At 44.9% G+C, this 18,747-nt stretch overlaps 1 protein-coding gene across 4 annotated transcripts in view; it reads right to left on the bottom strand.

The window, feature by feature from the left end:
• Nucleotides 1-18,747, bottom strand: part of LOC143928076 (coagulation factor XIII B chain-like) — a 1,173,165-nt gene that overhangs the window by 1,097,596 nt on the left and 56,822 nt on the right. For all 4 annotated transcript variants that reach the window (XM_077452688.1, XM_077452689.1, XM_077452690.1 and 1 more), the window contains exon 2: nt 3,124-3,306. In XM_077452688.1, coding sequence (XP_077308814.1) covers nt 3,124-3,306 — 183 coding nt within the window. The remainder of the gene's footprint in view (nt 1-3,123; nt 3,307-18,747) is intronic.

Genomic DNA, 18,747 nt, shown 5'->3' with positions numbered 1-18,747 from the left:
AAGGAATATTACACTTTTATTGTTTCACTTTAATCATTATTAAAATCATTGCTCCTGAAAAAACGGCCGTTTTTAAAACTTTTTTTTTGCATTGATACATGTCCCCTGGGGCAGGACCCGGGTCCCCAAACACTTTTTAGGACAGTAACTTGTAGAATCTTTTCTCTCTGTCAAATATTTTTTCTCTGTCGAATATTTTCTCTATATAATCTTGGACTAATAGAGGTAAGGTTAGGCACATTCGACCACAGGTTCTATAGACAGATTGTTATTGTCAGAGTCATGTCGAATCTCCTATTCTATATCGAACTGTTGTAACAATGAAAATGAAAATAAAGCATGTATTTATGTCGGATCTTTCGTTTTTCGGATTCTGTGCTTTCGTTATCGTTTGTCAAAACGAAAATAGCTGAAATTCGGACGAAAATGCATTCGGACGAAAATGAATGCACATGTCTAAAAATGAGCCCTTTATAGTACAAACAGAGCAAATCACTACTGTAAATATTACTTTCACCGTTCTGCAGTAAAAAAATTACCCCCTTACAGTAGTGATTTTCTGCTTTTTTTGTACTATAAAGGGCTCATTTTAGTTTTTTTAACCCCATTATGTTACTAAACATCTTAGACCTGGTTCACATCTATGTGTTTTTTGGTGTTTTTTGCAGAAACGCACTACAGTTCATTTACATGGTTTGCTATGGGACATGTTCACATCTATGCCTTTTTCAGCCGCTGCGTATTTGGAAAGGGTCAAGGACTTTTTTTTAAATGCAAAACAGCGCTTTTTTGGTTCAATATACTTAAATGGAGAAGCTGCAGAAAAGCATGTAATGCATTTTTGCAGCAATTGTTTTTTAATCTGCCCAACAACAAATTGGCCAAAAAAAAAAACCGCAAATCGCAGCAAAATCACATATGCAAAAATCAAAATGCACAGCAAAAAGCACTGCAGAAACACATCAAAAGCAAACTGCATAGGTGTGTACCAAACCTTATGCTGGCCAAATGGATAAATTTTCAGACGAGAATATTCAGACAAAAAATCTTTGTACATTTGCTGAATGAAACAATGTTTAAAATTTTCACTTGTTTTTAACCTTCTGTTTTTAAAAGGAATGTAACTTCTGAACAAAAACCACATACACTGTCTGAAAAATTTCTTTGACCAAGAAGTTTTCCATGATTTCCAAATTTTCCCATCACTGTAGTTGAAAATGAACATTGATTTGACCCCACAAACGATTAAAAAATCAAACAAACATTCTTAAAATTACATTTTTATTTGAAGGAAGACATGTTTTTTAACCACTTGCTTACTGGGCACTTAAACCCCCCTCAGTCCCAGACCAATTTTCAGCTTTCAGCGCTGATGCACTTTGAATGACAATTGCGCGGGCATACAACACTGTACCCAAATGAAATTTTTATCATTTTTTTCCCACAAATAGAGCTTTCTTTTGGTGGTATTTAGTTACAGCTCGGAGTTTTATTTTTTGCTAAACAAACAAAGATGCAAAAAAATAAAAAAAAATAAATCATGTTTTAATAGTTTGTTATAAAATTTTGCAAACGGGTCATTTTTCTCCTTCATTGAAGTGCGCTGATTAGGCGGCACTGATGGCTGCATTGGTGGGCACTGATGGGCTGCATTGGTGGGCACTGATGGGCTGCATTGGTGGGCACTGATAGGCTGCACTGGTGGGCACTGATAGGCATAGTTAAGGCGGCACTAATAGGCACAGATAAGGCGGCACCGATGGGCACAGATAAGGCGGCACTGATGGGCAAAGATGGGCACAGATAAGATGGCATGGATGGGTGGCACGGATAAGTGGCACGGATGGGTGGCACGGATGGGCACTGATAGGTACCACTGATAGATGGGACTGATAGGTGGCACTGATAGGTGGCTCTGATAGGTGGCACTGCTGGGCACTGATGGGCGGCACTGCTGGGCACTGATGGGCGGCACTGCTGGGCACTGATGGGCGGCACTGGGTCGCAGCACCTTTGAGGCAGATTGTGGGCACTGTGGGTGGCACTGTTGGTGGCACTGCTGGATGGCACTGTGGGTGGCATTGTGGGTGGCACTGTAGGTGGCACTGTGGGCACTATGGGCACTGATGGGGGGCACTGATGGGGGGCACTTACTTTTATTCAGGATGGCACGGCGGTGGGCAGGTGGGCACTGGCAGGGGGCAGGTGGTCAGCTGTATTGCTGGCCGTGATCGGGACTGATGTCCCGATCACGGCCGCCGGTGATCGGCTTTTTTTTTCTCTCCTCGCGCTGTCAGCGAGAGGAGGAATAATAGCCGATTACCGGCTCCGTTCTATCACATGATCAGCTGTCATTGGCTGACAGCTGATCACGTGATAAGGGGTCGGGATCGACCCCTTGCACGGATCGGTGATCAGGCGAGTCTCACAGACTCGCCGATCACAGAGCGCGCCGCGCGCGCCCCTCAGGGGGCGCGCAGGCCGCTCGTATCCGGGACGACGTCAATAGACGTAGTCCCGGAAATGTAGGTCCGCGCTGATGCCGTCATTTGGCAATAGCACGGATCTGTAGTGGTTAAATAAAAAAAATTGATCTCCGAGTCTGATATTTACCATATTCACCCTTTAATAGTATACACAGTATATCTCCTCTAATAGTATATACAGTATATCTCCTCTAATAGTATATACAGTACTCTATCTCCTCTAATATTGTTTTTTTAAATACAAAATGTGATCTCTGAGTCTGATATTTACCAGATTCACCCTTTAATAGTATATGCAGTGTATATCCTCTAATAGTATATACAGTATATCTCCTCTAATAGTTTATACAGTATATCTCTGCTGTTATTCTCAGGTTGGATTAGATATTTTGTTATCTAACCATATAGTTGGTTATTTATATTTACCACTGTATAGAGATATTTAAGGATAAATTGCCTTTTTTTTTAAAACTTTACATATTAACTAAATAATAAGCCACACTTTTTTTTAAGGTTATTAACCGATTAATCAAAACAATAATCGGCCAACTAATTGATTATGAAAATAATCATTAGTTGCAACCATAATATCTATACCATTATATAATTTACTAAATTAATGATAATAAAAACTTACTTTTGCACTGTCCTCTAGAAATGTCCAACCATGAACCTTCAATACAGGCCATTCTAATAGGTCCATCTCGGATATATCCATTAACACAGGTAAATGTTGCTACAGTTCCCGGTGAATATGTTTCAGCATTCCAGTTACCTTGTAGTGTGGCTCCTTCCTTCTCACCTGGCTTTCCACAACGCTCTTTATAAAGAAAAGAAAAATGGATTAAACTCTTAATTACCTCATTCATTTCAAGGTAACAAGAAAGTTACAAATGCTGCAAGTACTGACCCTTAACTTATCTTTCATCCGATCTTTTTCTTTTGGTATATTATATTTTCTTTTTAATAACTATTTTCTTTACATTGCAGCTCATTTGGAAAGAGATCTTTGATAAATGCTGCACCTTGTCCCCAACCTTTTGATAGTATATTATAATATGCTAGTGTTTCCTGATCATTGATTTGATTACCTCTGATACTGGTGTGGCACTCTTCTAGTTTAGAGGTTTAGAGTAGTCCTCAGGCTGTTGCAGTGGATATCCCAAGTTCCCTATCCTCATCCAAGTCCCTGTTCCAATAAATACCCTAAAAATGTTCACACTTGCCTACATTTCTAATGCTCAACAAATGCTCCTATAGAGTTTGTATGGAGTTAGCATGGGTGTCAGACAAGTCAAGTCAATGAGCTTTAGTACGGGCATTAGACAGGCATTTTACAAGCATTAATGAGGAGTTAAAAATGCTCCCCAAACACCCTATGGGCAGTTTTGAAGCATTTGATGAGTATTAAAACTTCTCCACAAATGCCTATTACATTACAGTAAATGAACGACTCTTAATGCTCCACAACTGCCCACCAGAGCATTTGTGAGCATTACCATAGACTTGAATAGGAGGCTTGAAAGGCTTCAAATGCCTCCTGACTCAACACGAGGCTTCAGTTTTGTAGCAATGTGATGCTAATGCTTAGTGTGAACGACACTATGTGCTGTCTATTGTATCTTGTGCGTGGGCATTTTAGGGACCCTTTTAACGCCTCTCAAACGCCTCTCAAACGCCTCTCAAACGCCTGCTGTTAATGCCAGTGTGAACTCAGCCTTATGCCACTTACACATGATCGAACTTTCTGACAACAAAACCGCTGATTTTTTGTTCGAAGGTTTTGTTGGTGCATACACACAGTCACACAAATGTTGGCCAACAATTACTAACATAGTGACGTACAAGACGTATGGCGAGCCGAGAAAAAGGAAGTTCAATAGTCATGTGATATCTCCATTAGGAAAGCTAGTTATAGAAAGCTGAGCTTGTACTTGATTCCGAGCATGCGTGAACTTTTTTGCGACAGACTTGTGTACACATGGCCGGAAAGTCCGACAACAAAGTTTTGTTGGTGGAAAATTTGAGAACCTGTTAATCAACAAATGTTTGATGGAGCATGCACATGGTCGGACTTTCAGACAACAAGCTCACATCCAACATTTCCTGTCGGAAAATCTGATCGTGTGTACACGGCATTAGACTTTTTCTCTGAGCCAGTGAAAAAGTGAAGAAAATGCTGTGTCCATGACTGTGTGTTACAAAGAGGGAAAAGGACCAAATTCACTAGCGGCACTTTAGGGAGTGAGCTACACTGAGGAATGGTCAAAAACAATTAGATCTTTCCTATGAATGACTAAATGCTCTGAGTTTGACCCCATCCATAGAAATGACTAGGACAAGCAGAATACCAATGCAGTGGATACATGTGGCAAATGCTGTGCGGTGAAGTGATAACAGGGGGCACTGTGACTACTAATTAGAAATATTCTTACATATATCAATTTGTGAATAGATGCCAAAATACATATCAACTTAAATATACAGAAATGTAAATATGCATAACACTGAGTATTATAAATAAAAAAAAGTCGGGGGGCGTGGCTTGAGGTCCGAGGAAGATGGTCGCTAGTTGCTGAGCTCTCACTCCCTGAGGTCCTGCTTTTATACAATCGGATACCTCTCACACGATTAAAATGGGGAGCACACCGCAGAACCCTTCGGGGTTGCCCTCCCGCTCTTCTAGGAGCCAGGACACTCACAGCAATCAGCAGATCCCGGAGATTTTCCGAGCGCGGCCTAGAGGACAGGCGACAGACAACCAGGCCGCTCCACACGAGGCATCCCCTCATGGAAGGAGATCCACCAGATCCAGAAGCAGAAGCCCGCAAGCTGCTTCGCTCGATCCATTGCCGACACAAGCGCTTAGTCTGGCGGATTTAAAGGCAATGACAGCGGACATAAAAGGGGCACTATCGGCGGCAGTATCTGAGCTACGAGCGGATTTTCAGTCCATGGTCCTGAGAGTAGAGGAAGTTGAAGAGACGCAAGCCCGCCATGATGTCACCCTCTGCAGAGTTCAACAAGTGTCTGAATCCCATGCAATTCACCTCCGCGATATGAATCGCCACTTAGAAGATCTTGATAACCGCGGACGGAGACATAACATACGGGTGAGAGGTTTGCCCGAGTCAATCGAACCGTCCCAACTACCCAGCTCTGTTACGGCCATATTCAATGGCCTATTAGAAAGACCACCAGATACACCCATCACTCTTGAGAGAATCCACAGGGCCCTGAGACCCAGAGGCAGAGAGGCTGACCCCCCCAGGGATGTCATCTGCTGCCTCGCTGACTTTCTCTTAAAAGAAGAGATCATGAGAAAGGCCAGGAGTGGAGAAAGGATATATCACCAAGGCTCTGAAATAAAGCTCTTCCAGGATCTATCAGCCATCACCTTGCAAAGAAGAAGAGAGCTGAGACCTGTACTAGATGTGCTACGGGCTCGTGCCATCCCATACAGATGGAAGTTTCCCCTATGTCTCTCTGTCACCTACAATGGCCATACCGTCAATCTCAGGGTACCAGAAGACTTGGAACACTTTTGCAGTACGCTTAACCTACCACCTATGGAAGTACCTGACTGGTACAGCGATTTCCGTTTGCCTACTTTACAGAGAGCTGATTCCATGGATGGCATATCTGAGGCTGGGAACTACAATGTCAACAGACGCAGGAGGGCTCACCCCCCGCCACCCTCTCCAAACGCCCGAGGCAACTATAGAAACCACAGCCCCACTGCCTCGCCTGATCACAGGAAACCACGAAGATCTTAACTTTCTCCACTCTTGAGATGCTTGTATGCCTCTACCCAGCTTACTACCTACAAACATCAGTCTTCCACCGCTACACTGTTCTGGATTGTGGGCAGTTCTGCAACAGACCCCCCTCCTCTTTACATTCTGAGCTTTGCACTGATTACAGAAATCCAGCTTACTACCTACAAGCTTCAGTCTTCCATCGCTACACTGTTCTGGATTGTGGGCAATTCTACAACAGACCTCCCTCCTCTTTACATTCTGAGCTTTGCACTGCTTACAGGAATGATCGTTCTTTATGACCTGCTACCCCGCTTCTTAGCTGAGACGCAGCGTTATAGGAACCACTAGCTCCAACCATTAACTCTCTGCTGCAACGTTGAGACAAAAAGACAGCTCACTGCTGTGCTACGACACGCAGCATATCTCCAACTAAGAGACTAACTGTTTTCCCTTTTTATATCCTTTTTTTTTGTTTATTTTCCAGTTATGCACGGGCTAGTTATCGTTGCCCTATCCAGGGGTGTTCCTTCTCCCCCAGAAGACTCATCTCATCTTCTCCTCGTAACACTTGAGGGGAAGACTCCTGATAGAACTCCTTTCGCTGCTGTTACAACACAATACTGGTATTTACACTGCTTTTATACCACATTGCCTCATTACTTACCTGTTTTAGGAGTTTGTTAGCTCATACATGTTTTCTAGACTGTTAGCTTTTAGAGGCTTGCCTCTTTCAGTTTTTGCTATCTATTATAGTCCAGTTTAGTACTATAGACATAGAGGAGGGGGAAGACACTTTATTCCCATTTGCCCTTCCCTCTATCTGTGTGCATACACCCTTCATAATAAGTATACTATCTGTCTTCACCACTGCTCCTCATCAGCTCCTGAGATATGATTTATCTACTCTGCTTTATGTTTATTTAATGTTCCTTTTTCCACTACGTTTCAGCCCTAAGAGCTCTGTGTAATTTACCATTGTTATTTGGTAGCACCTTCCTCATAGGCCAGTAATGTGGTTACCGATCTGACTAATAGCCTGACTATGCAGTAGTTGGAACGTTTTGTTATGCTATGGTCTCCAGAATAAGATTCTCCTTTTCGATAACGCTCTTTTGACTCCTATGATACTTTGTTAAGATTAATATGTAGACGAGTGACATCTCTTTGTTATACTGCTATGCCGCTCTCACTGCCTCTAGGTTTACACATATGTAACGATCAATCTTTTACTTATCACTAACATCTTAAGGTGACTCCTTACTTAGGTCCAGTTTGCTCCTTTTACACTACCAATTCTGAACATACACATCCTACTCTCCTCCCCATGCAACTCAACCATCACTTATACTTGGTATCCTATAACCCCACATCTCTGACCTCCAGGAAACACGAGATCGCTTCATCTTGTTTCGGTCACCAATCACTCTCCACATCGGAAATCTCTGAGATTCTCCCGACCTATACTGGTTTTTGTATTTAGTTGGGAATACCTTACGGTACTTCCCGACCCCAGTGAGTTTCCACTCCACACGCTACTACTCGATCTACCTATTGCTGCCGTACTTACCCATTCATACCTTTGACTACTCCTTAATATTGCTCTCCCTTCCCTATACCCCCTCCCTTTCATACCCCCCTTCCGCTTTACTTAGAGGTTCATCACTCGACATACACATCTTTGTACTGGTGCGCTTTTCTCTCCCACTACACACACCAGAACGCATACCAAGATGCCAAATGCTAATTCACTAAAGATAGTGTCTTTGAACGTGAAAGGATTGAACATCCCAGAGAAACGCTCTAGTCTCTTAGCGCATATGAAATCCCTGAAAGCTGATGTGGTTTTCCTTCAAGAGACCCACTTTAGCTCTCAAGCTACACCCAAATTAGCCAACTACCACTTTCCACACAGTTATCATTCTACTACTCCAAACTCCAAGACGAAAGGCGTTTCCATACTGGTTGCCAAACATACTCCTTTTCAGTTAACGGATTCTGCTATAGATGATCAGGGCAGATTTGTTTTCCTCAAGGGCGTTCTACATAACAAACCCATCACACTAGCCAACATCTATAGCCCTAACTCCTCGCAAGTCCCCTTTTTTAGATCAATCACAGATCACCTAGCGGCCTTTCAATCAGGTATTCTAATATTAGGAGGCGACTTTAATCTCCCCCTAGACCCTCTTTTGGACACATCGACAGGTACCTCTCATCTTCCATATAGAGCCCTGAAACAGATCAAGCTGTCTTTCCAACAACTTCTACTCCACGACACTTGGAGGACCCTACATCCGACCGAGAAGGACTATACATTCTACTCCAATCCACACGACCGGTACTCTAGAATCGACTACTTACTAATGACTCAATCTGACCTTCCATATCTCCAGCATGCTACGATAGAACCTATGGTACTATCAGATCACCATCCCATTTCAATCACTTTGACGATGCCTGTATTACAAGACCGTACACATACATGGAAACTGGTCCCCACCATACTGACTGATACTGTACTGACATCACAAATACAACAAAATCTTCAGGAATACTTCATAAACAACAATACTCCAGACACCTCCTTCATCACTCAATGGGCTGCGCATAAAAGCGTGATAAGGGGGAAACTAATATCTATCATGGCCAAAATAAAAAGAGATAGGAAACAACACTTATCGGGTTTATATGAGAAACTTAAAGTCCTTGAAGCGACTCACAAACGCACGTTAGCCTCCCATACTCTGAATGATCTTCAACTTATTCGTACCTCCATTAGAGAGGAATTAGGAAAGGCAATTCACAAGAAATATATACTTGCCCAACGACAATTCTACGAATTCGGCAATAAGAGCGGCCACCTTCTAGCCCAAGCTCTGAAGGCTAAGCAAGCTAAAAATACTGTTCACGCCATACATACCCCCACAGGCAAAAAACTCACATCCAATAGAGATATAGCCAAGGAGTTTGAATGTTTCTACTCTACTTTATATAACATTAACCAGTCTGACGCATCCCTCTCGACTAACCCTCTTAGAAAACGTAAAATCATTGACTTCCTGGAAAAATTCTGTCCCAAAATCAACAACGCAGACATAGTGTCAGACCTGGATAATCCTATTTCTCAAATAGAATGGGCGAATGCCCTCAAACAAACTAAGAGTGGCAAAAGCCCTGGCCCAGATGGCCTGCCAGCAGTCTACTATAAGACCTTCTCGGAGGTCCTTCAAGAACCATTTAGAAGAGCCTTCAACTCCATATCTGACACTATGCCTGTCCATCAAGACATGCTTGAAGCCCACATAGTAGTGATACCGAAAGGTGACAAAGACCCGACCAAGACTGAAAACTATAGGCCTATCTCCCTCCTTAATGCTGATTTGAAAATATTCTCAAAAATTATTGCTAACAGACTTCTCCCACTTATCCCCAAATTAGTCTCTTCTGACCAAGTTGGCTTTGTCCCTGGCCGAGAGGCAAGGGACAACACGCTTAAAGCTCTCAACATTCACCACTTGATTACGTCTACTGGTCAGAGGGGTTTCTTCCTCTCACTTGACGCGGAGAAGGCATTCGATAGGGTGGCATGGGATTACATGCAGTGTGTCCTCCAGACCATTGGCTTGGGACCCCAATTACTCAGATTTGTGGACTCTTTGTATGTACACCCAAAAGCGAAGATCAGAGTCAATAACACCCTATCGGATGCCTTCTCCATACACAATGGGACCAGACAAGGCTGCCCTCTGTCCCCAATTTTATACATCCTTACTCTAGAACCCTTCCTGAACAGCCTACGAGAAAACACGGACATCAAAGGGGTCCATTCCACATTGAAAGAATATAAAATTGCCGCATACGCGGACGATATCTTAATGTTCCTCACTAACCCTCACATAACGATCCCCTCCCTGCTAAAAGAATTTAACCTATTCAATTCCCTCTCCAACCTTAAAATAAACTTCAAGAAATCTTACGCCCTCAATATATCTTTATCTTCTACGGAAGTAGAACAATGTAAACACAATTTCCCTTTCCAATGGACTGACGAGAACATCACTTACTTGGGTGTCCAAATCACAAAAAACCTGGATAATTTATACGCAAAAAACTATATACCTACACTTAATAAAATTGTATCAGACCTCAAAAAGTGGAATAAACCGATCTTCTCATGGTTTGGTAGAGCCTCTATTTTGAAGATGAATATATTGCCCCGTATTCTTTATCTTCTACAAGCTATGCCAATCAAACTTCCTTTGTCTTTCTTCAAATCCTACAAGCAGACTTGCACCAATTTTCTATGGAATGGGCGACGACCCAGAATCAGTTTCTTCCAACTTTCCCTTCCTAAAGACAAAGGTGGAATAGGCCTCCCAGACATCAGTAATTATTACAAAGCTACCCATTTAACCAGGATAATAGATTGGAACATTCATTCGCCTTTTAAAGATTGGGTAGCCCTAGAAGCTTCCTTCATAGCTGCTCCCCTGAGATATCTACCATGGATTAATCACTCTAATTTGATGGCCACGGTCAAATCCCATCCACTTGTCGCTCCTACTATACAATGCTTCCACACTGCCTGCACACAAAATCACATATCATCTCTATCAAGTCCCCTTACTCCACTGAAACTGAACCCAAATTTTACACCAGGTATGCACAAGTCCTTTCTCATTAAGCACTGGACACAGGAACCGATATTGGTTAAATCCTTCTATAAAAATGGACGAATGCTCACAGCTGGACAACTGGCTCTAGCTACGCGTTCACCACCCATACCCTTATGGACATACCAGCAAATTCAACACTTCCTGAACCATTCCGCACAACACTCAGATTATTCTAGGTCACTGACCCCATTTGAAAAACTTTGCTCCTCCACGACGCCCATGACCCATCTTATCTCTCTAACTCACTCTCTTTTGTTTCAAGACCACAATCCCACGACCTCTCTAGCCTGTAAGACCTGGGAAAGAGATCTAGAAACATCCTTTTCCTGTGAGGAATGGGAAAATATATTTCTTAACATTCATAAAGGCACACTAAATGTCTCCACACAGGAAAACAGGTTCAAAATTCAAAGTCGTTGGTACCGAACTCCAGCTCTATTTCACACCTGGGACCCTCATACTCCAGATACCTGCTGGAGATGCCATAGCCACCGGGGCACTCTTCTACACCTGTGGTGGGCATGCCCAGCTATACAACCCTTTTGGCAACAAATTCACGAATTAATACACAAGATAACAGACGCGAATGTCCCCTTTACTCCAGCCCAATATCTTCTACATCATAATACCTCCCTGAAATCCTCTTATCAAAAATCACTGACACTACATCTTATTAGCGCAGCCAAACAGTGTATCCCGATCTACTGGAAGTCTTCTAATACACCCTCCATTAAAGAATGGTTACACAGAGTAGACAAAATTGCTAACATGGAAAAACTGATCCATATCACTAAAGATGCGCCGGCTAAATTTGGGTCGAAGTGGACTCCTTGGCAAGTATTCATAACCTCTGATACATTTCAAGCTTTAACAAACTGATAACCATAATAGTACAATCTGTTGATCAATATTGTGAGACGAGTGTTAGAGCATTTATCCGTCTCCCCATCCCATTCCCTACTCCAATCCCTTTATCTCTCTATGGCCCCTCCCCCTTCCATATCCCCCACACAGCCATGTTCCACATGGCCTATATCCACTTCAGTAAATTGAGATATCGATATCACCATATAGGTTACTAAAGCTCAAGATTCGGTCTTAGTTAGATTTATATGCGGTTTGTAAATGTAAATGTTCTTTATTCTATATCAGATGAATCCCATCGTCTCAGTTATATGTCCTATGTTGCATCTGAATTGTTTGTTACCCGAGAAACAACATGCTGACTGTCCACCTTCTTTTTCCTTTTAAGAAGCATCCATGTAATGAAGTTGTAATTATCTGTATTTTGTTATACTGAAAAGAAAAAATTTTGAGAAAAAAAAAAAAATAATAAAATAAAAAAAAGTCCATAGTCATCTATGATTGTTCAAAAAATATAAATGTGTTTTGTAAATATATGTGTAGATATCCTCCACCGCTTGCATACATCCAATAACACTCAAAGTGCTCTTGTAAAATATCTGCTCACCAATCAGCCATGACCTCTTTACCCAAAAAGAAGATCAGAATTTGCTTGTGCTGCTACCTTGCAGCTTGGTGTGGTATCTCAGACAGTCCAACACTATTTTCTCCTTTCCCCCACAGCTGGTGACCTGAGTTGAGAAAAAGACAAAGTGGACCCAAATAGCGTAATATTGCTTAGTTTATTAAAACAACAAATAGTAAAAACAAAATGCCTGCTTACATTGCTAAGTGCCTGTGTCCCATCACTAGATGATATCACGTATGTGGTCGGATGGAGGAAGCGCAATGACGTAGCGATACAAAACGTACATCGAGGCACCTTTCGGTCACATCATTTCTGGGTCCCAGCTTCCTATTCTATCTCCAGCGGTGGTGGAACGCACGCTGATTCCAGTGTGAGGAGGGCTCAGCATGGCTTCATTCGACCACATACGTGATATCTAGTGGCGTGACACAGAAACTTAGCAATGTAAGCAGGCATTTTGTTTTTACCATTTGTTGTTTTAATACACCAAGCAATATTACGCTATTTGGGTCCACCTTTTCTCAACTCATGTCACCCACTGTGGGGGAGATTAGAACATAGTGTTGGACTGTCTGAGATACCACACCAAGCTGCAAGGTAGCAGCACAAGTGAATTCTGATCTTTTTGGGTAAAGAGGTCATGGCTGTTTGGTGAGCAGATATTTTACAAGAGCACTCTGGGTGTTGTACGACGCAAGGGCAGCTATTGCCTACTGGCTATTGAACTTCCTTTTCTAGTCCCGTCGTATGTCATCATGTTCAAAATGAACGGACTTTCGAAAGGACTTTAGTCCGTTCGTGTGTGGGCAAGTCTGTTCGCTTGGAAGTCCATCGTAACTCTGACAAAAGTCAGTCGAGAAGACCGCCGGATCTTTTCTGATGGAAAGTCCAGTCGCATGTACGTGGCATAACAGTATTCCAATACCAAATGTAGCTTCCAACACTCTTGTTTACCAATCTTCCAAAAAAGACATATTTGTATACCATATATACCATATATTTTTCGATCTATAAGAGGAGGAAAACAAGAAAAAAATATTCTGAACCAAATGGCGTCCTAAAATATTTGTCAGTGCCCATGAATTGCAGCCTGACCAGTGACAAAGAAACGCAGCCTTACTATTGCCATAAATGCAGCCTGACCATTGCCATAAATGCAGCCTTACCTCATGTCATTCCATCCTCCTGACAGAAGACAGAGCAGTCCAAGTGGCCAAATGCTCTGTCTTGTCTCAGCAACAATGTCAGGCCCAGCTGGGAGATCACCCAACGCTCACAGGGGCTTCAGGTGTCTGTCCTCTGCTCTCCTGCCTCTCTTCCAGTGGTGGCAACGGGGGGCATTGCCAGCGGGGGGCATTGCCAGCGGGGGGGTGCAGAGTTTGGAGAAACCATTGGAGTTGAAGATATCTCCATTTGTCAAGGAATGCGATAAGTTTAGAGCCCAGGATTTCAGGTAATGGCTTGAAGGTTCGAGCACGGAGGATATGGTGCAGTAAGAGGGGGCCACCCGGAGACCAGGTCTTAACGCCCGGGTCTAGTAGACCCGGTAGGAAGTACTCATGGTTAAGGAGCGGCAGCAGAGGGGAGTCATAGGACCAGGAAAACCTCCTATGTAGGGCATCCCATATATCCAAGGTTGAGATGGTGAGTGAGGAGGTTAATTCAGCGAGATGTCTATGGGAACCAGGGAGTGACCGTAAGGACAGCAGAACATAGGGAGCGTTCTAGGTGTACCCACAATTTGAAGTGAGCAGCGTACTTCCATTCAGCTATTCTACATAACGTTACAGCATAGTAATATGTCTTAAAGTTCGGGAGGGCCAGTCCCCCAGAGTCCTTGGAGAGAAACAAAATGTCTGCAGATACTCTGGGGTGGCTGTTTCTCCAAAAGAAGCAGGAGATCATGGTTTGTAGTGTGGCGAAGAACCCCACGTGAACACCCAATGGCAAAATTTGGTATAAAAATAGCACTCGAGGTAAAATATTCATTTTAATAATGTTCACCTTACCCAACCAGGAATACAACAGGTTGTTCTATTTTCTTAAATCTCATCTGATACTGTTTAACAAGGGGATGTAGTTATATTTGAAGAGGGAGTGAATGTTAGGTGTGAGGTATATACCCAGGTACTTCATATAGTGTTGAACCCATCTAAAGGGGAAGAGGGTTCTTAGTAGCATCTCCTCCTGCTTAGGAAGGTTGATATTCAAGATTTCCGACTTGGAGAGGTTAATTTTGAAGTTGGACAGTGATTTATAAGTAGAGAAAGCAGACATCAAGTTAGGGAGTGAGATGTGTGGTTGTTGGATAAAGAAAAGGATATCATCTGCGCATGCTGCATACTTGTGTGTCTTGTTACCTACTTGGATGCTGTGTATGTTAGTGTTCTGTCTAATGGAGGCCAGAAAAGGTTCTAGAGTGAGTGCGAATAGGAGAGGGGACAGGGGGCAGCCCTGTCTGGTTCCATTATAAAGTGTGAATGGATCACGAAGAGTGCCGTTTATACGGAGTTGGGCCGTAGGATTGGTGTAGAGGGAGGAGATGCGACAAAACATCCGAGGGCCTAGGCCAAAATGTCGTAAGGTCAGCTTGAGAAAGTCCCAATCCACCCTATCAAACACTTTTTCAGCATCAGTAGATATAAGTAAGGTGGATTGGGCGCGTCTCCGTACGTACTGGATTAGGGATATTGCTCGAAGGTTGTTATCTTTGGCCTCTCTAGAAGGTATGAAACCTGTCTGGTCGGGTGAGACCCATCTAGGTATCAGGGGGAGAAGGCGATTAGCCATAACTTTGCAGTACAAATTGATATCCACATTTAACATTAAAATTGGTCTGTGGGTGGGATCTTTCCCTGCCTTAGGGATGACTGTGATGTGGGCTGTGAGTGAATCCGGGCGAAGTCCCGAGGTGTGAGATATTGAGTTAGCATACGCTGTGAGGCATGGGAGTAGGATGTCACTAAACGTTTTATAATAAAGAATGGTATATCCATCCGGACCAGGGGCCTTCCCCGAGGGGGAGGCCTTTAGAGCCGCTTCGAATTCCTCAACAGAGAATTCTGATTCTAAATCCCTAAGGGTGGACTATGGTAGTTTGGGCAGGTTCGCTTCTTTTAAGAAATCTCGCATGCGGATGCGTCTCTCCTTGGGGGTCAGAGCAGGCGCATCACTTGGCACCTTATATAAGTCCGCATAGTACTCCCTGAAGGCTTTGGCTATGTGTGGAGTTGCGTGTACAAGATCGCCATTGGGGAGTTTTATTTTGGGGATAAAAGATTTAGATTGTTTTGCTTTAAGAGATCCTGACAGTTGTCTACTAGGTTTATTCCCCCACTCATACAATGTTTGTGAGAAGCGTTGGAATTTTCGTTTAGTGTCAAGATCGAGTAGTATTTTTAGTTCTTCACGTTTCAATGTCAGGGCCTTAAGGTGAGTTGTGTGTAAAGAAAGCTTATGCTGTTTGTCGAAGTCTGCTATTTGGTGTAGTACCTGTTTGATTCTCTGACCATGCTCCCTTCACTAAGACTGATTTAGATGATAGCTTCACAAATATATATGATAAGATTCCAAAAAAATTCCAATCTGAACTGCACAAATCCACAAATACTCTGTCCCTGGAGATTATTATCTGGGCAACAGAACTGAATTGCTTGAAACCAAGCATGATGTGCTCAGTCTGGCATATTCTGACCTTAGAAAGGAGCATAAATCCCTTTCTGAATCAGTGCTGCAGCTACAAGCCCACCATGAAGATCTGGAAAACAAGAACAGGCATAATAATCTGAGTACGTGGGATACCAGAGACAGTGAAAGACCTGCTCCCTGCCATACAACAGCTGTTTCAGTCACTTCTCGCTGACTCTCCCACCTCAGCCTTTACCTGTGAAAGGATTCACAAAGCTTTATGCCCTAAACCTCCTCCTGAAAACCCCTAAGGCCGCGTACACACGGGCGGACTGTTGGCTCAACTTTGTCCGCTGAACAGTGTTTCAGCGGACAGTCCGCTCGTGTGTGGGGCTTCAGCGGACAGTTTCAGCGGACAGTTTGACGAACAAAGTTTTTCGGAAATTCCGAAAAACTGTCCGCTGAAACTTGGTTTGAGCGAACAGTCCGTCCGTGTGTAGGCCACTTTCGAAATGAGCAAACTGTTCCCGCTCGGAGGGAAGTCTGCTCATTTCGAGCGCGTGTGCAGGTAGGCGGGGCCCGCGACGGAGACGTCGCGGGCTCCGCCACCTGGAATGGACTTAAAGGGGAACCCCAACGCCGAAAAAAATCGGCGTGGGGGTCCCCTAAAGTCCACAACAGACCCTTGTCCGAGCACGCTACCCGGCCGGCCAGGAAAGGGGGGCGAGCGAGCGCGCCCCCCTCCTGAGCCGTACCAGGCCGCGTGCCCTCAACATGGGGGGTGCCTTGGGGAAGGGGGGGCCGCGCGGCCCCCCCACCCCAAAGCACCTTGTCCCCATGTTGATGAGGACAAGGGCCTCTTCCCGACAACCCTGGCCGTTGGTTGTCGGGGTCTGCGGGCGGGGGGCTTATCGGAATCCGGGAGCCCCCTTTAATAAGGGGGCCCCCGGATACCGGCCCCCCACCCTATGTGAATGAGTATGGGGTACAATGTACCCCTACCCATTCACCTGTAAAATAAAAGTACCCAAAAAAAAACACAACACACGAGATAAAATATTTTATTGCACAGCTCCGGGGGTCTTCCGTCTTCGGGGGTCTTCTCGCCGGACTCCTCCGCTATCTTCTTGTAGCTCTTTTGCTAGCGGAGGAGTCCGGCTTTCTTCCTCGCCGCCGGCCTCTTCTCCCGACTTCGGGGGTCTTGTCCCCCTCTTCGGTTCTTCTGCCGGGCCACCGCGCCTTCTTATAGCTCTTTTGCAGGCGGTGGCCCGGTCTTCTGTCGCCGCTGTCGCCGCCGCCTTCCGTTCTTGTTCTTCTTCTTGTTCTTCTCCAGGAGATGTTGACACGTCGCTCTCTCCGGCCGGAATGCCAGAGCCGCGCTGTGCGGCCACTTATATAGTGACAATGGGGCGGTGTCACATGGTATATGTCACATGGGTTGGTCACATGGGTTGATGTCACATGGGGACTATGACATCGTAAGGGGGCGGGGTCACCATGTGACCAACCCATGTGACATATACCATGTGACACCGCCCCATTGTCACTATATAAGTGGCCGCTCAGCACGGCTCTGGCATTCCGGCCGGAGAGAGCGACGTGTCAACATCTCCTGGAGAAGAACAAGAAGAACAAGAAGAAGAACAAGAACGGAAGGCGGCGGCGACAGCGGCGACAGAAGACCAGGCCACCGCCTCTAAAAGAGCTATAAGAAGGCGCGGTGGCCCGGCAGAAGAACGGAAGGCGGCGACAGAAGAACGGAAGGCGGCGACAGAAGACCGGGCCACCGCCTGCAAAAGAGCTATAAGAAGGCGCGGTGGCCCGGCAGAAGAACCGAAGAGGGGGACAAGACCCCCGAAGACGGAAGACCCCCGGAGCTGTGCAATAAAATATTTTATCTCGTGTGTTGTGTTTTTTTTTTGGGTACTTTTATTTTACAGGTGAATGGGTAGGGGTACATTGTACCCCATACTCATTCACATAGGGTGGGGGGCCGGTATCCGGGGGCCCCCTTATTAAAGGGGGCTCCCGGATTCCGATAAGCCCCCCGCCCGCAGACCCCGACAACCAACGGCCAGGGTTGTCGGGAAGAGGCCCTTGTCCTCATCAACATGGGGACAAGGTGCTTTGGGGTGGGGGGGCCGCGCGGCCCCCCTTCCCCAAGGCACCCCCCATGTTGAGGGCACGCGGCCTGGTACGGCTCAGGAGGGGGGGGCGCGCTCGCTCGCCCCTCTTTCCTGGCCGGCCGGGTAGCGTGCTCGGACAAGGGTCTGTTGTGGACTTTGGGGGGACCCCCACGCCGTTTTTTTTCGGCGTTGGGGTTCCCCTTTAAGTCCATTCCAGGCGGCGGAGCCCGCGACGTCTCCGTCGCGGGCCCCGCCTACCTGCACACGCGCTCGAAATGAGCGGACTGTTGCCTCGTGTGTGGGCGAGTCCGCTCATTTCAAAAGTTGTGCGGACTTAGTACGACGAACAAAGTTTGCCGTATTTGTCCGCTCAAAAAGTGCCATGTGTGGGCGTGTTCGTTCATTCAAAAGTTTGAGCGGACTGTTTGACGAACTTAGTTTCGGCAGACAGTCCCCGCGTGTGTACGCCGCCTAAGAGATATTGTGCTGTGCCTTAAGGATTTTCTACTCAAAGAAGAGATCCTCAGAGCTTCACTCAATACCCCACATATTCAGCTAGATGGCACTCCTGTTAAAATA

This window comes from Lithobates pipiens, unplaced genomic scaffold (genome assembly GCF_037356315.1).
Source record: "Lithobates pipiens isolate NorthernLeopardFrog02 unplaced genomic scaffold, aLitPip1_a1.2 Scaffold_23, whole genome shotgun sequence".
In the NCBI taxonomy this organism is placed as follows: domain Eukaryota; kingdom Metazoa; phylum Chordata; class Amphibia; order Anura; family Ranidae; genus Lithobates; species Lithobates pipiens.
This window is presented reverse-complemented; position numbering and strand designations above follow the sequence as displayed.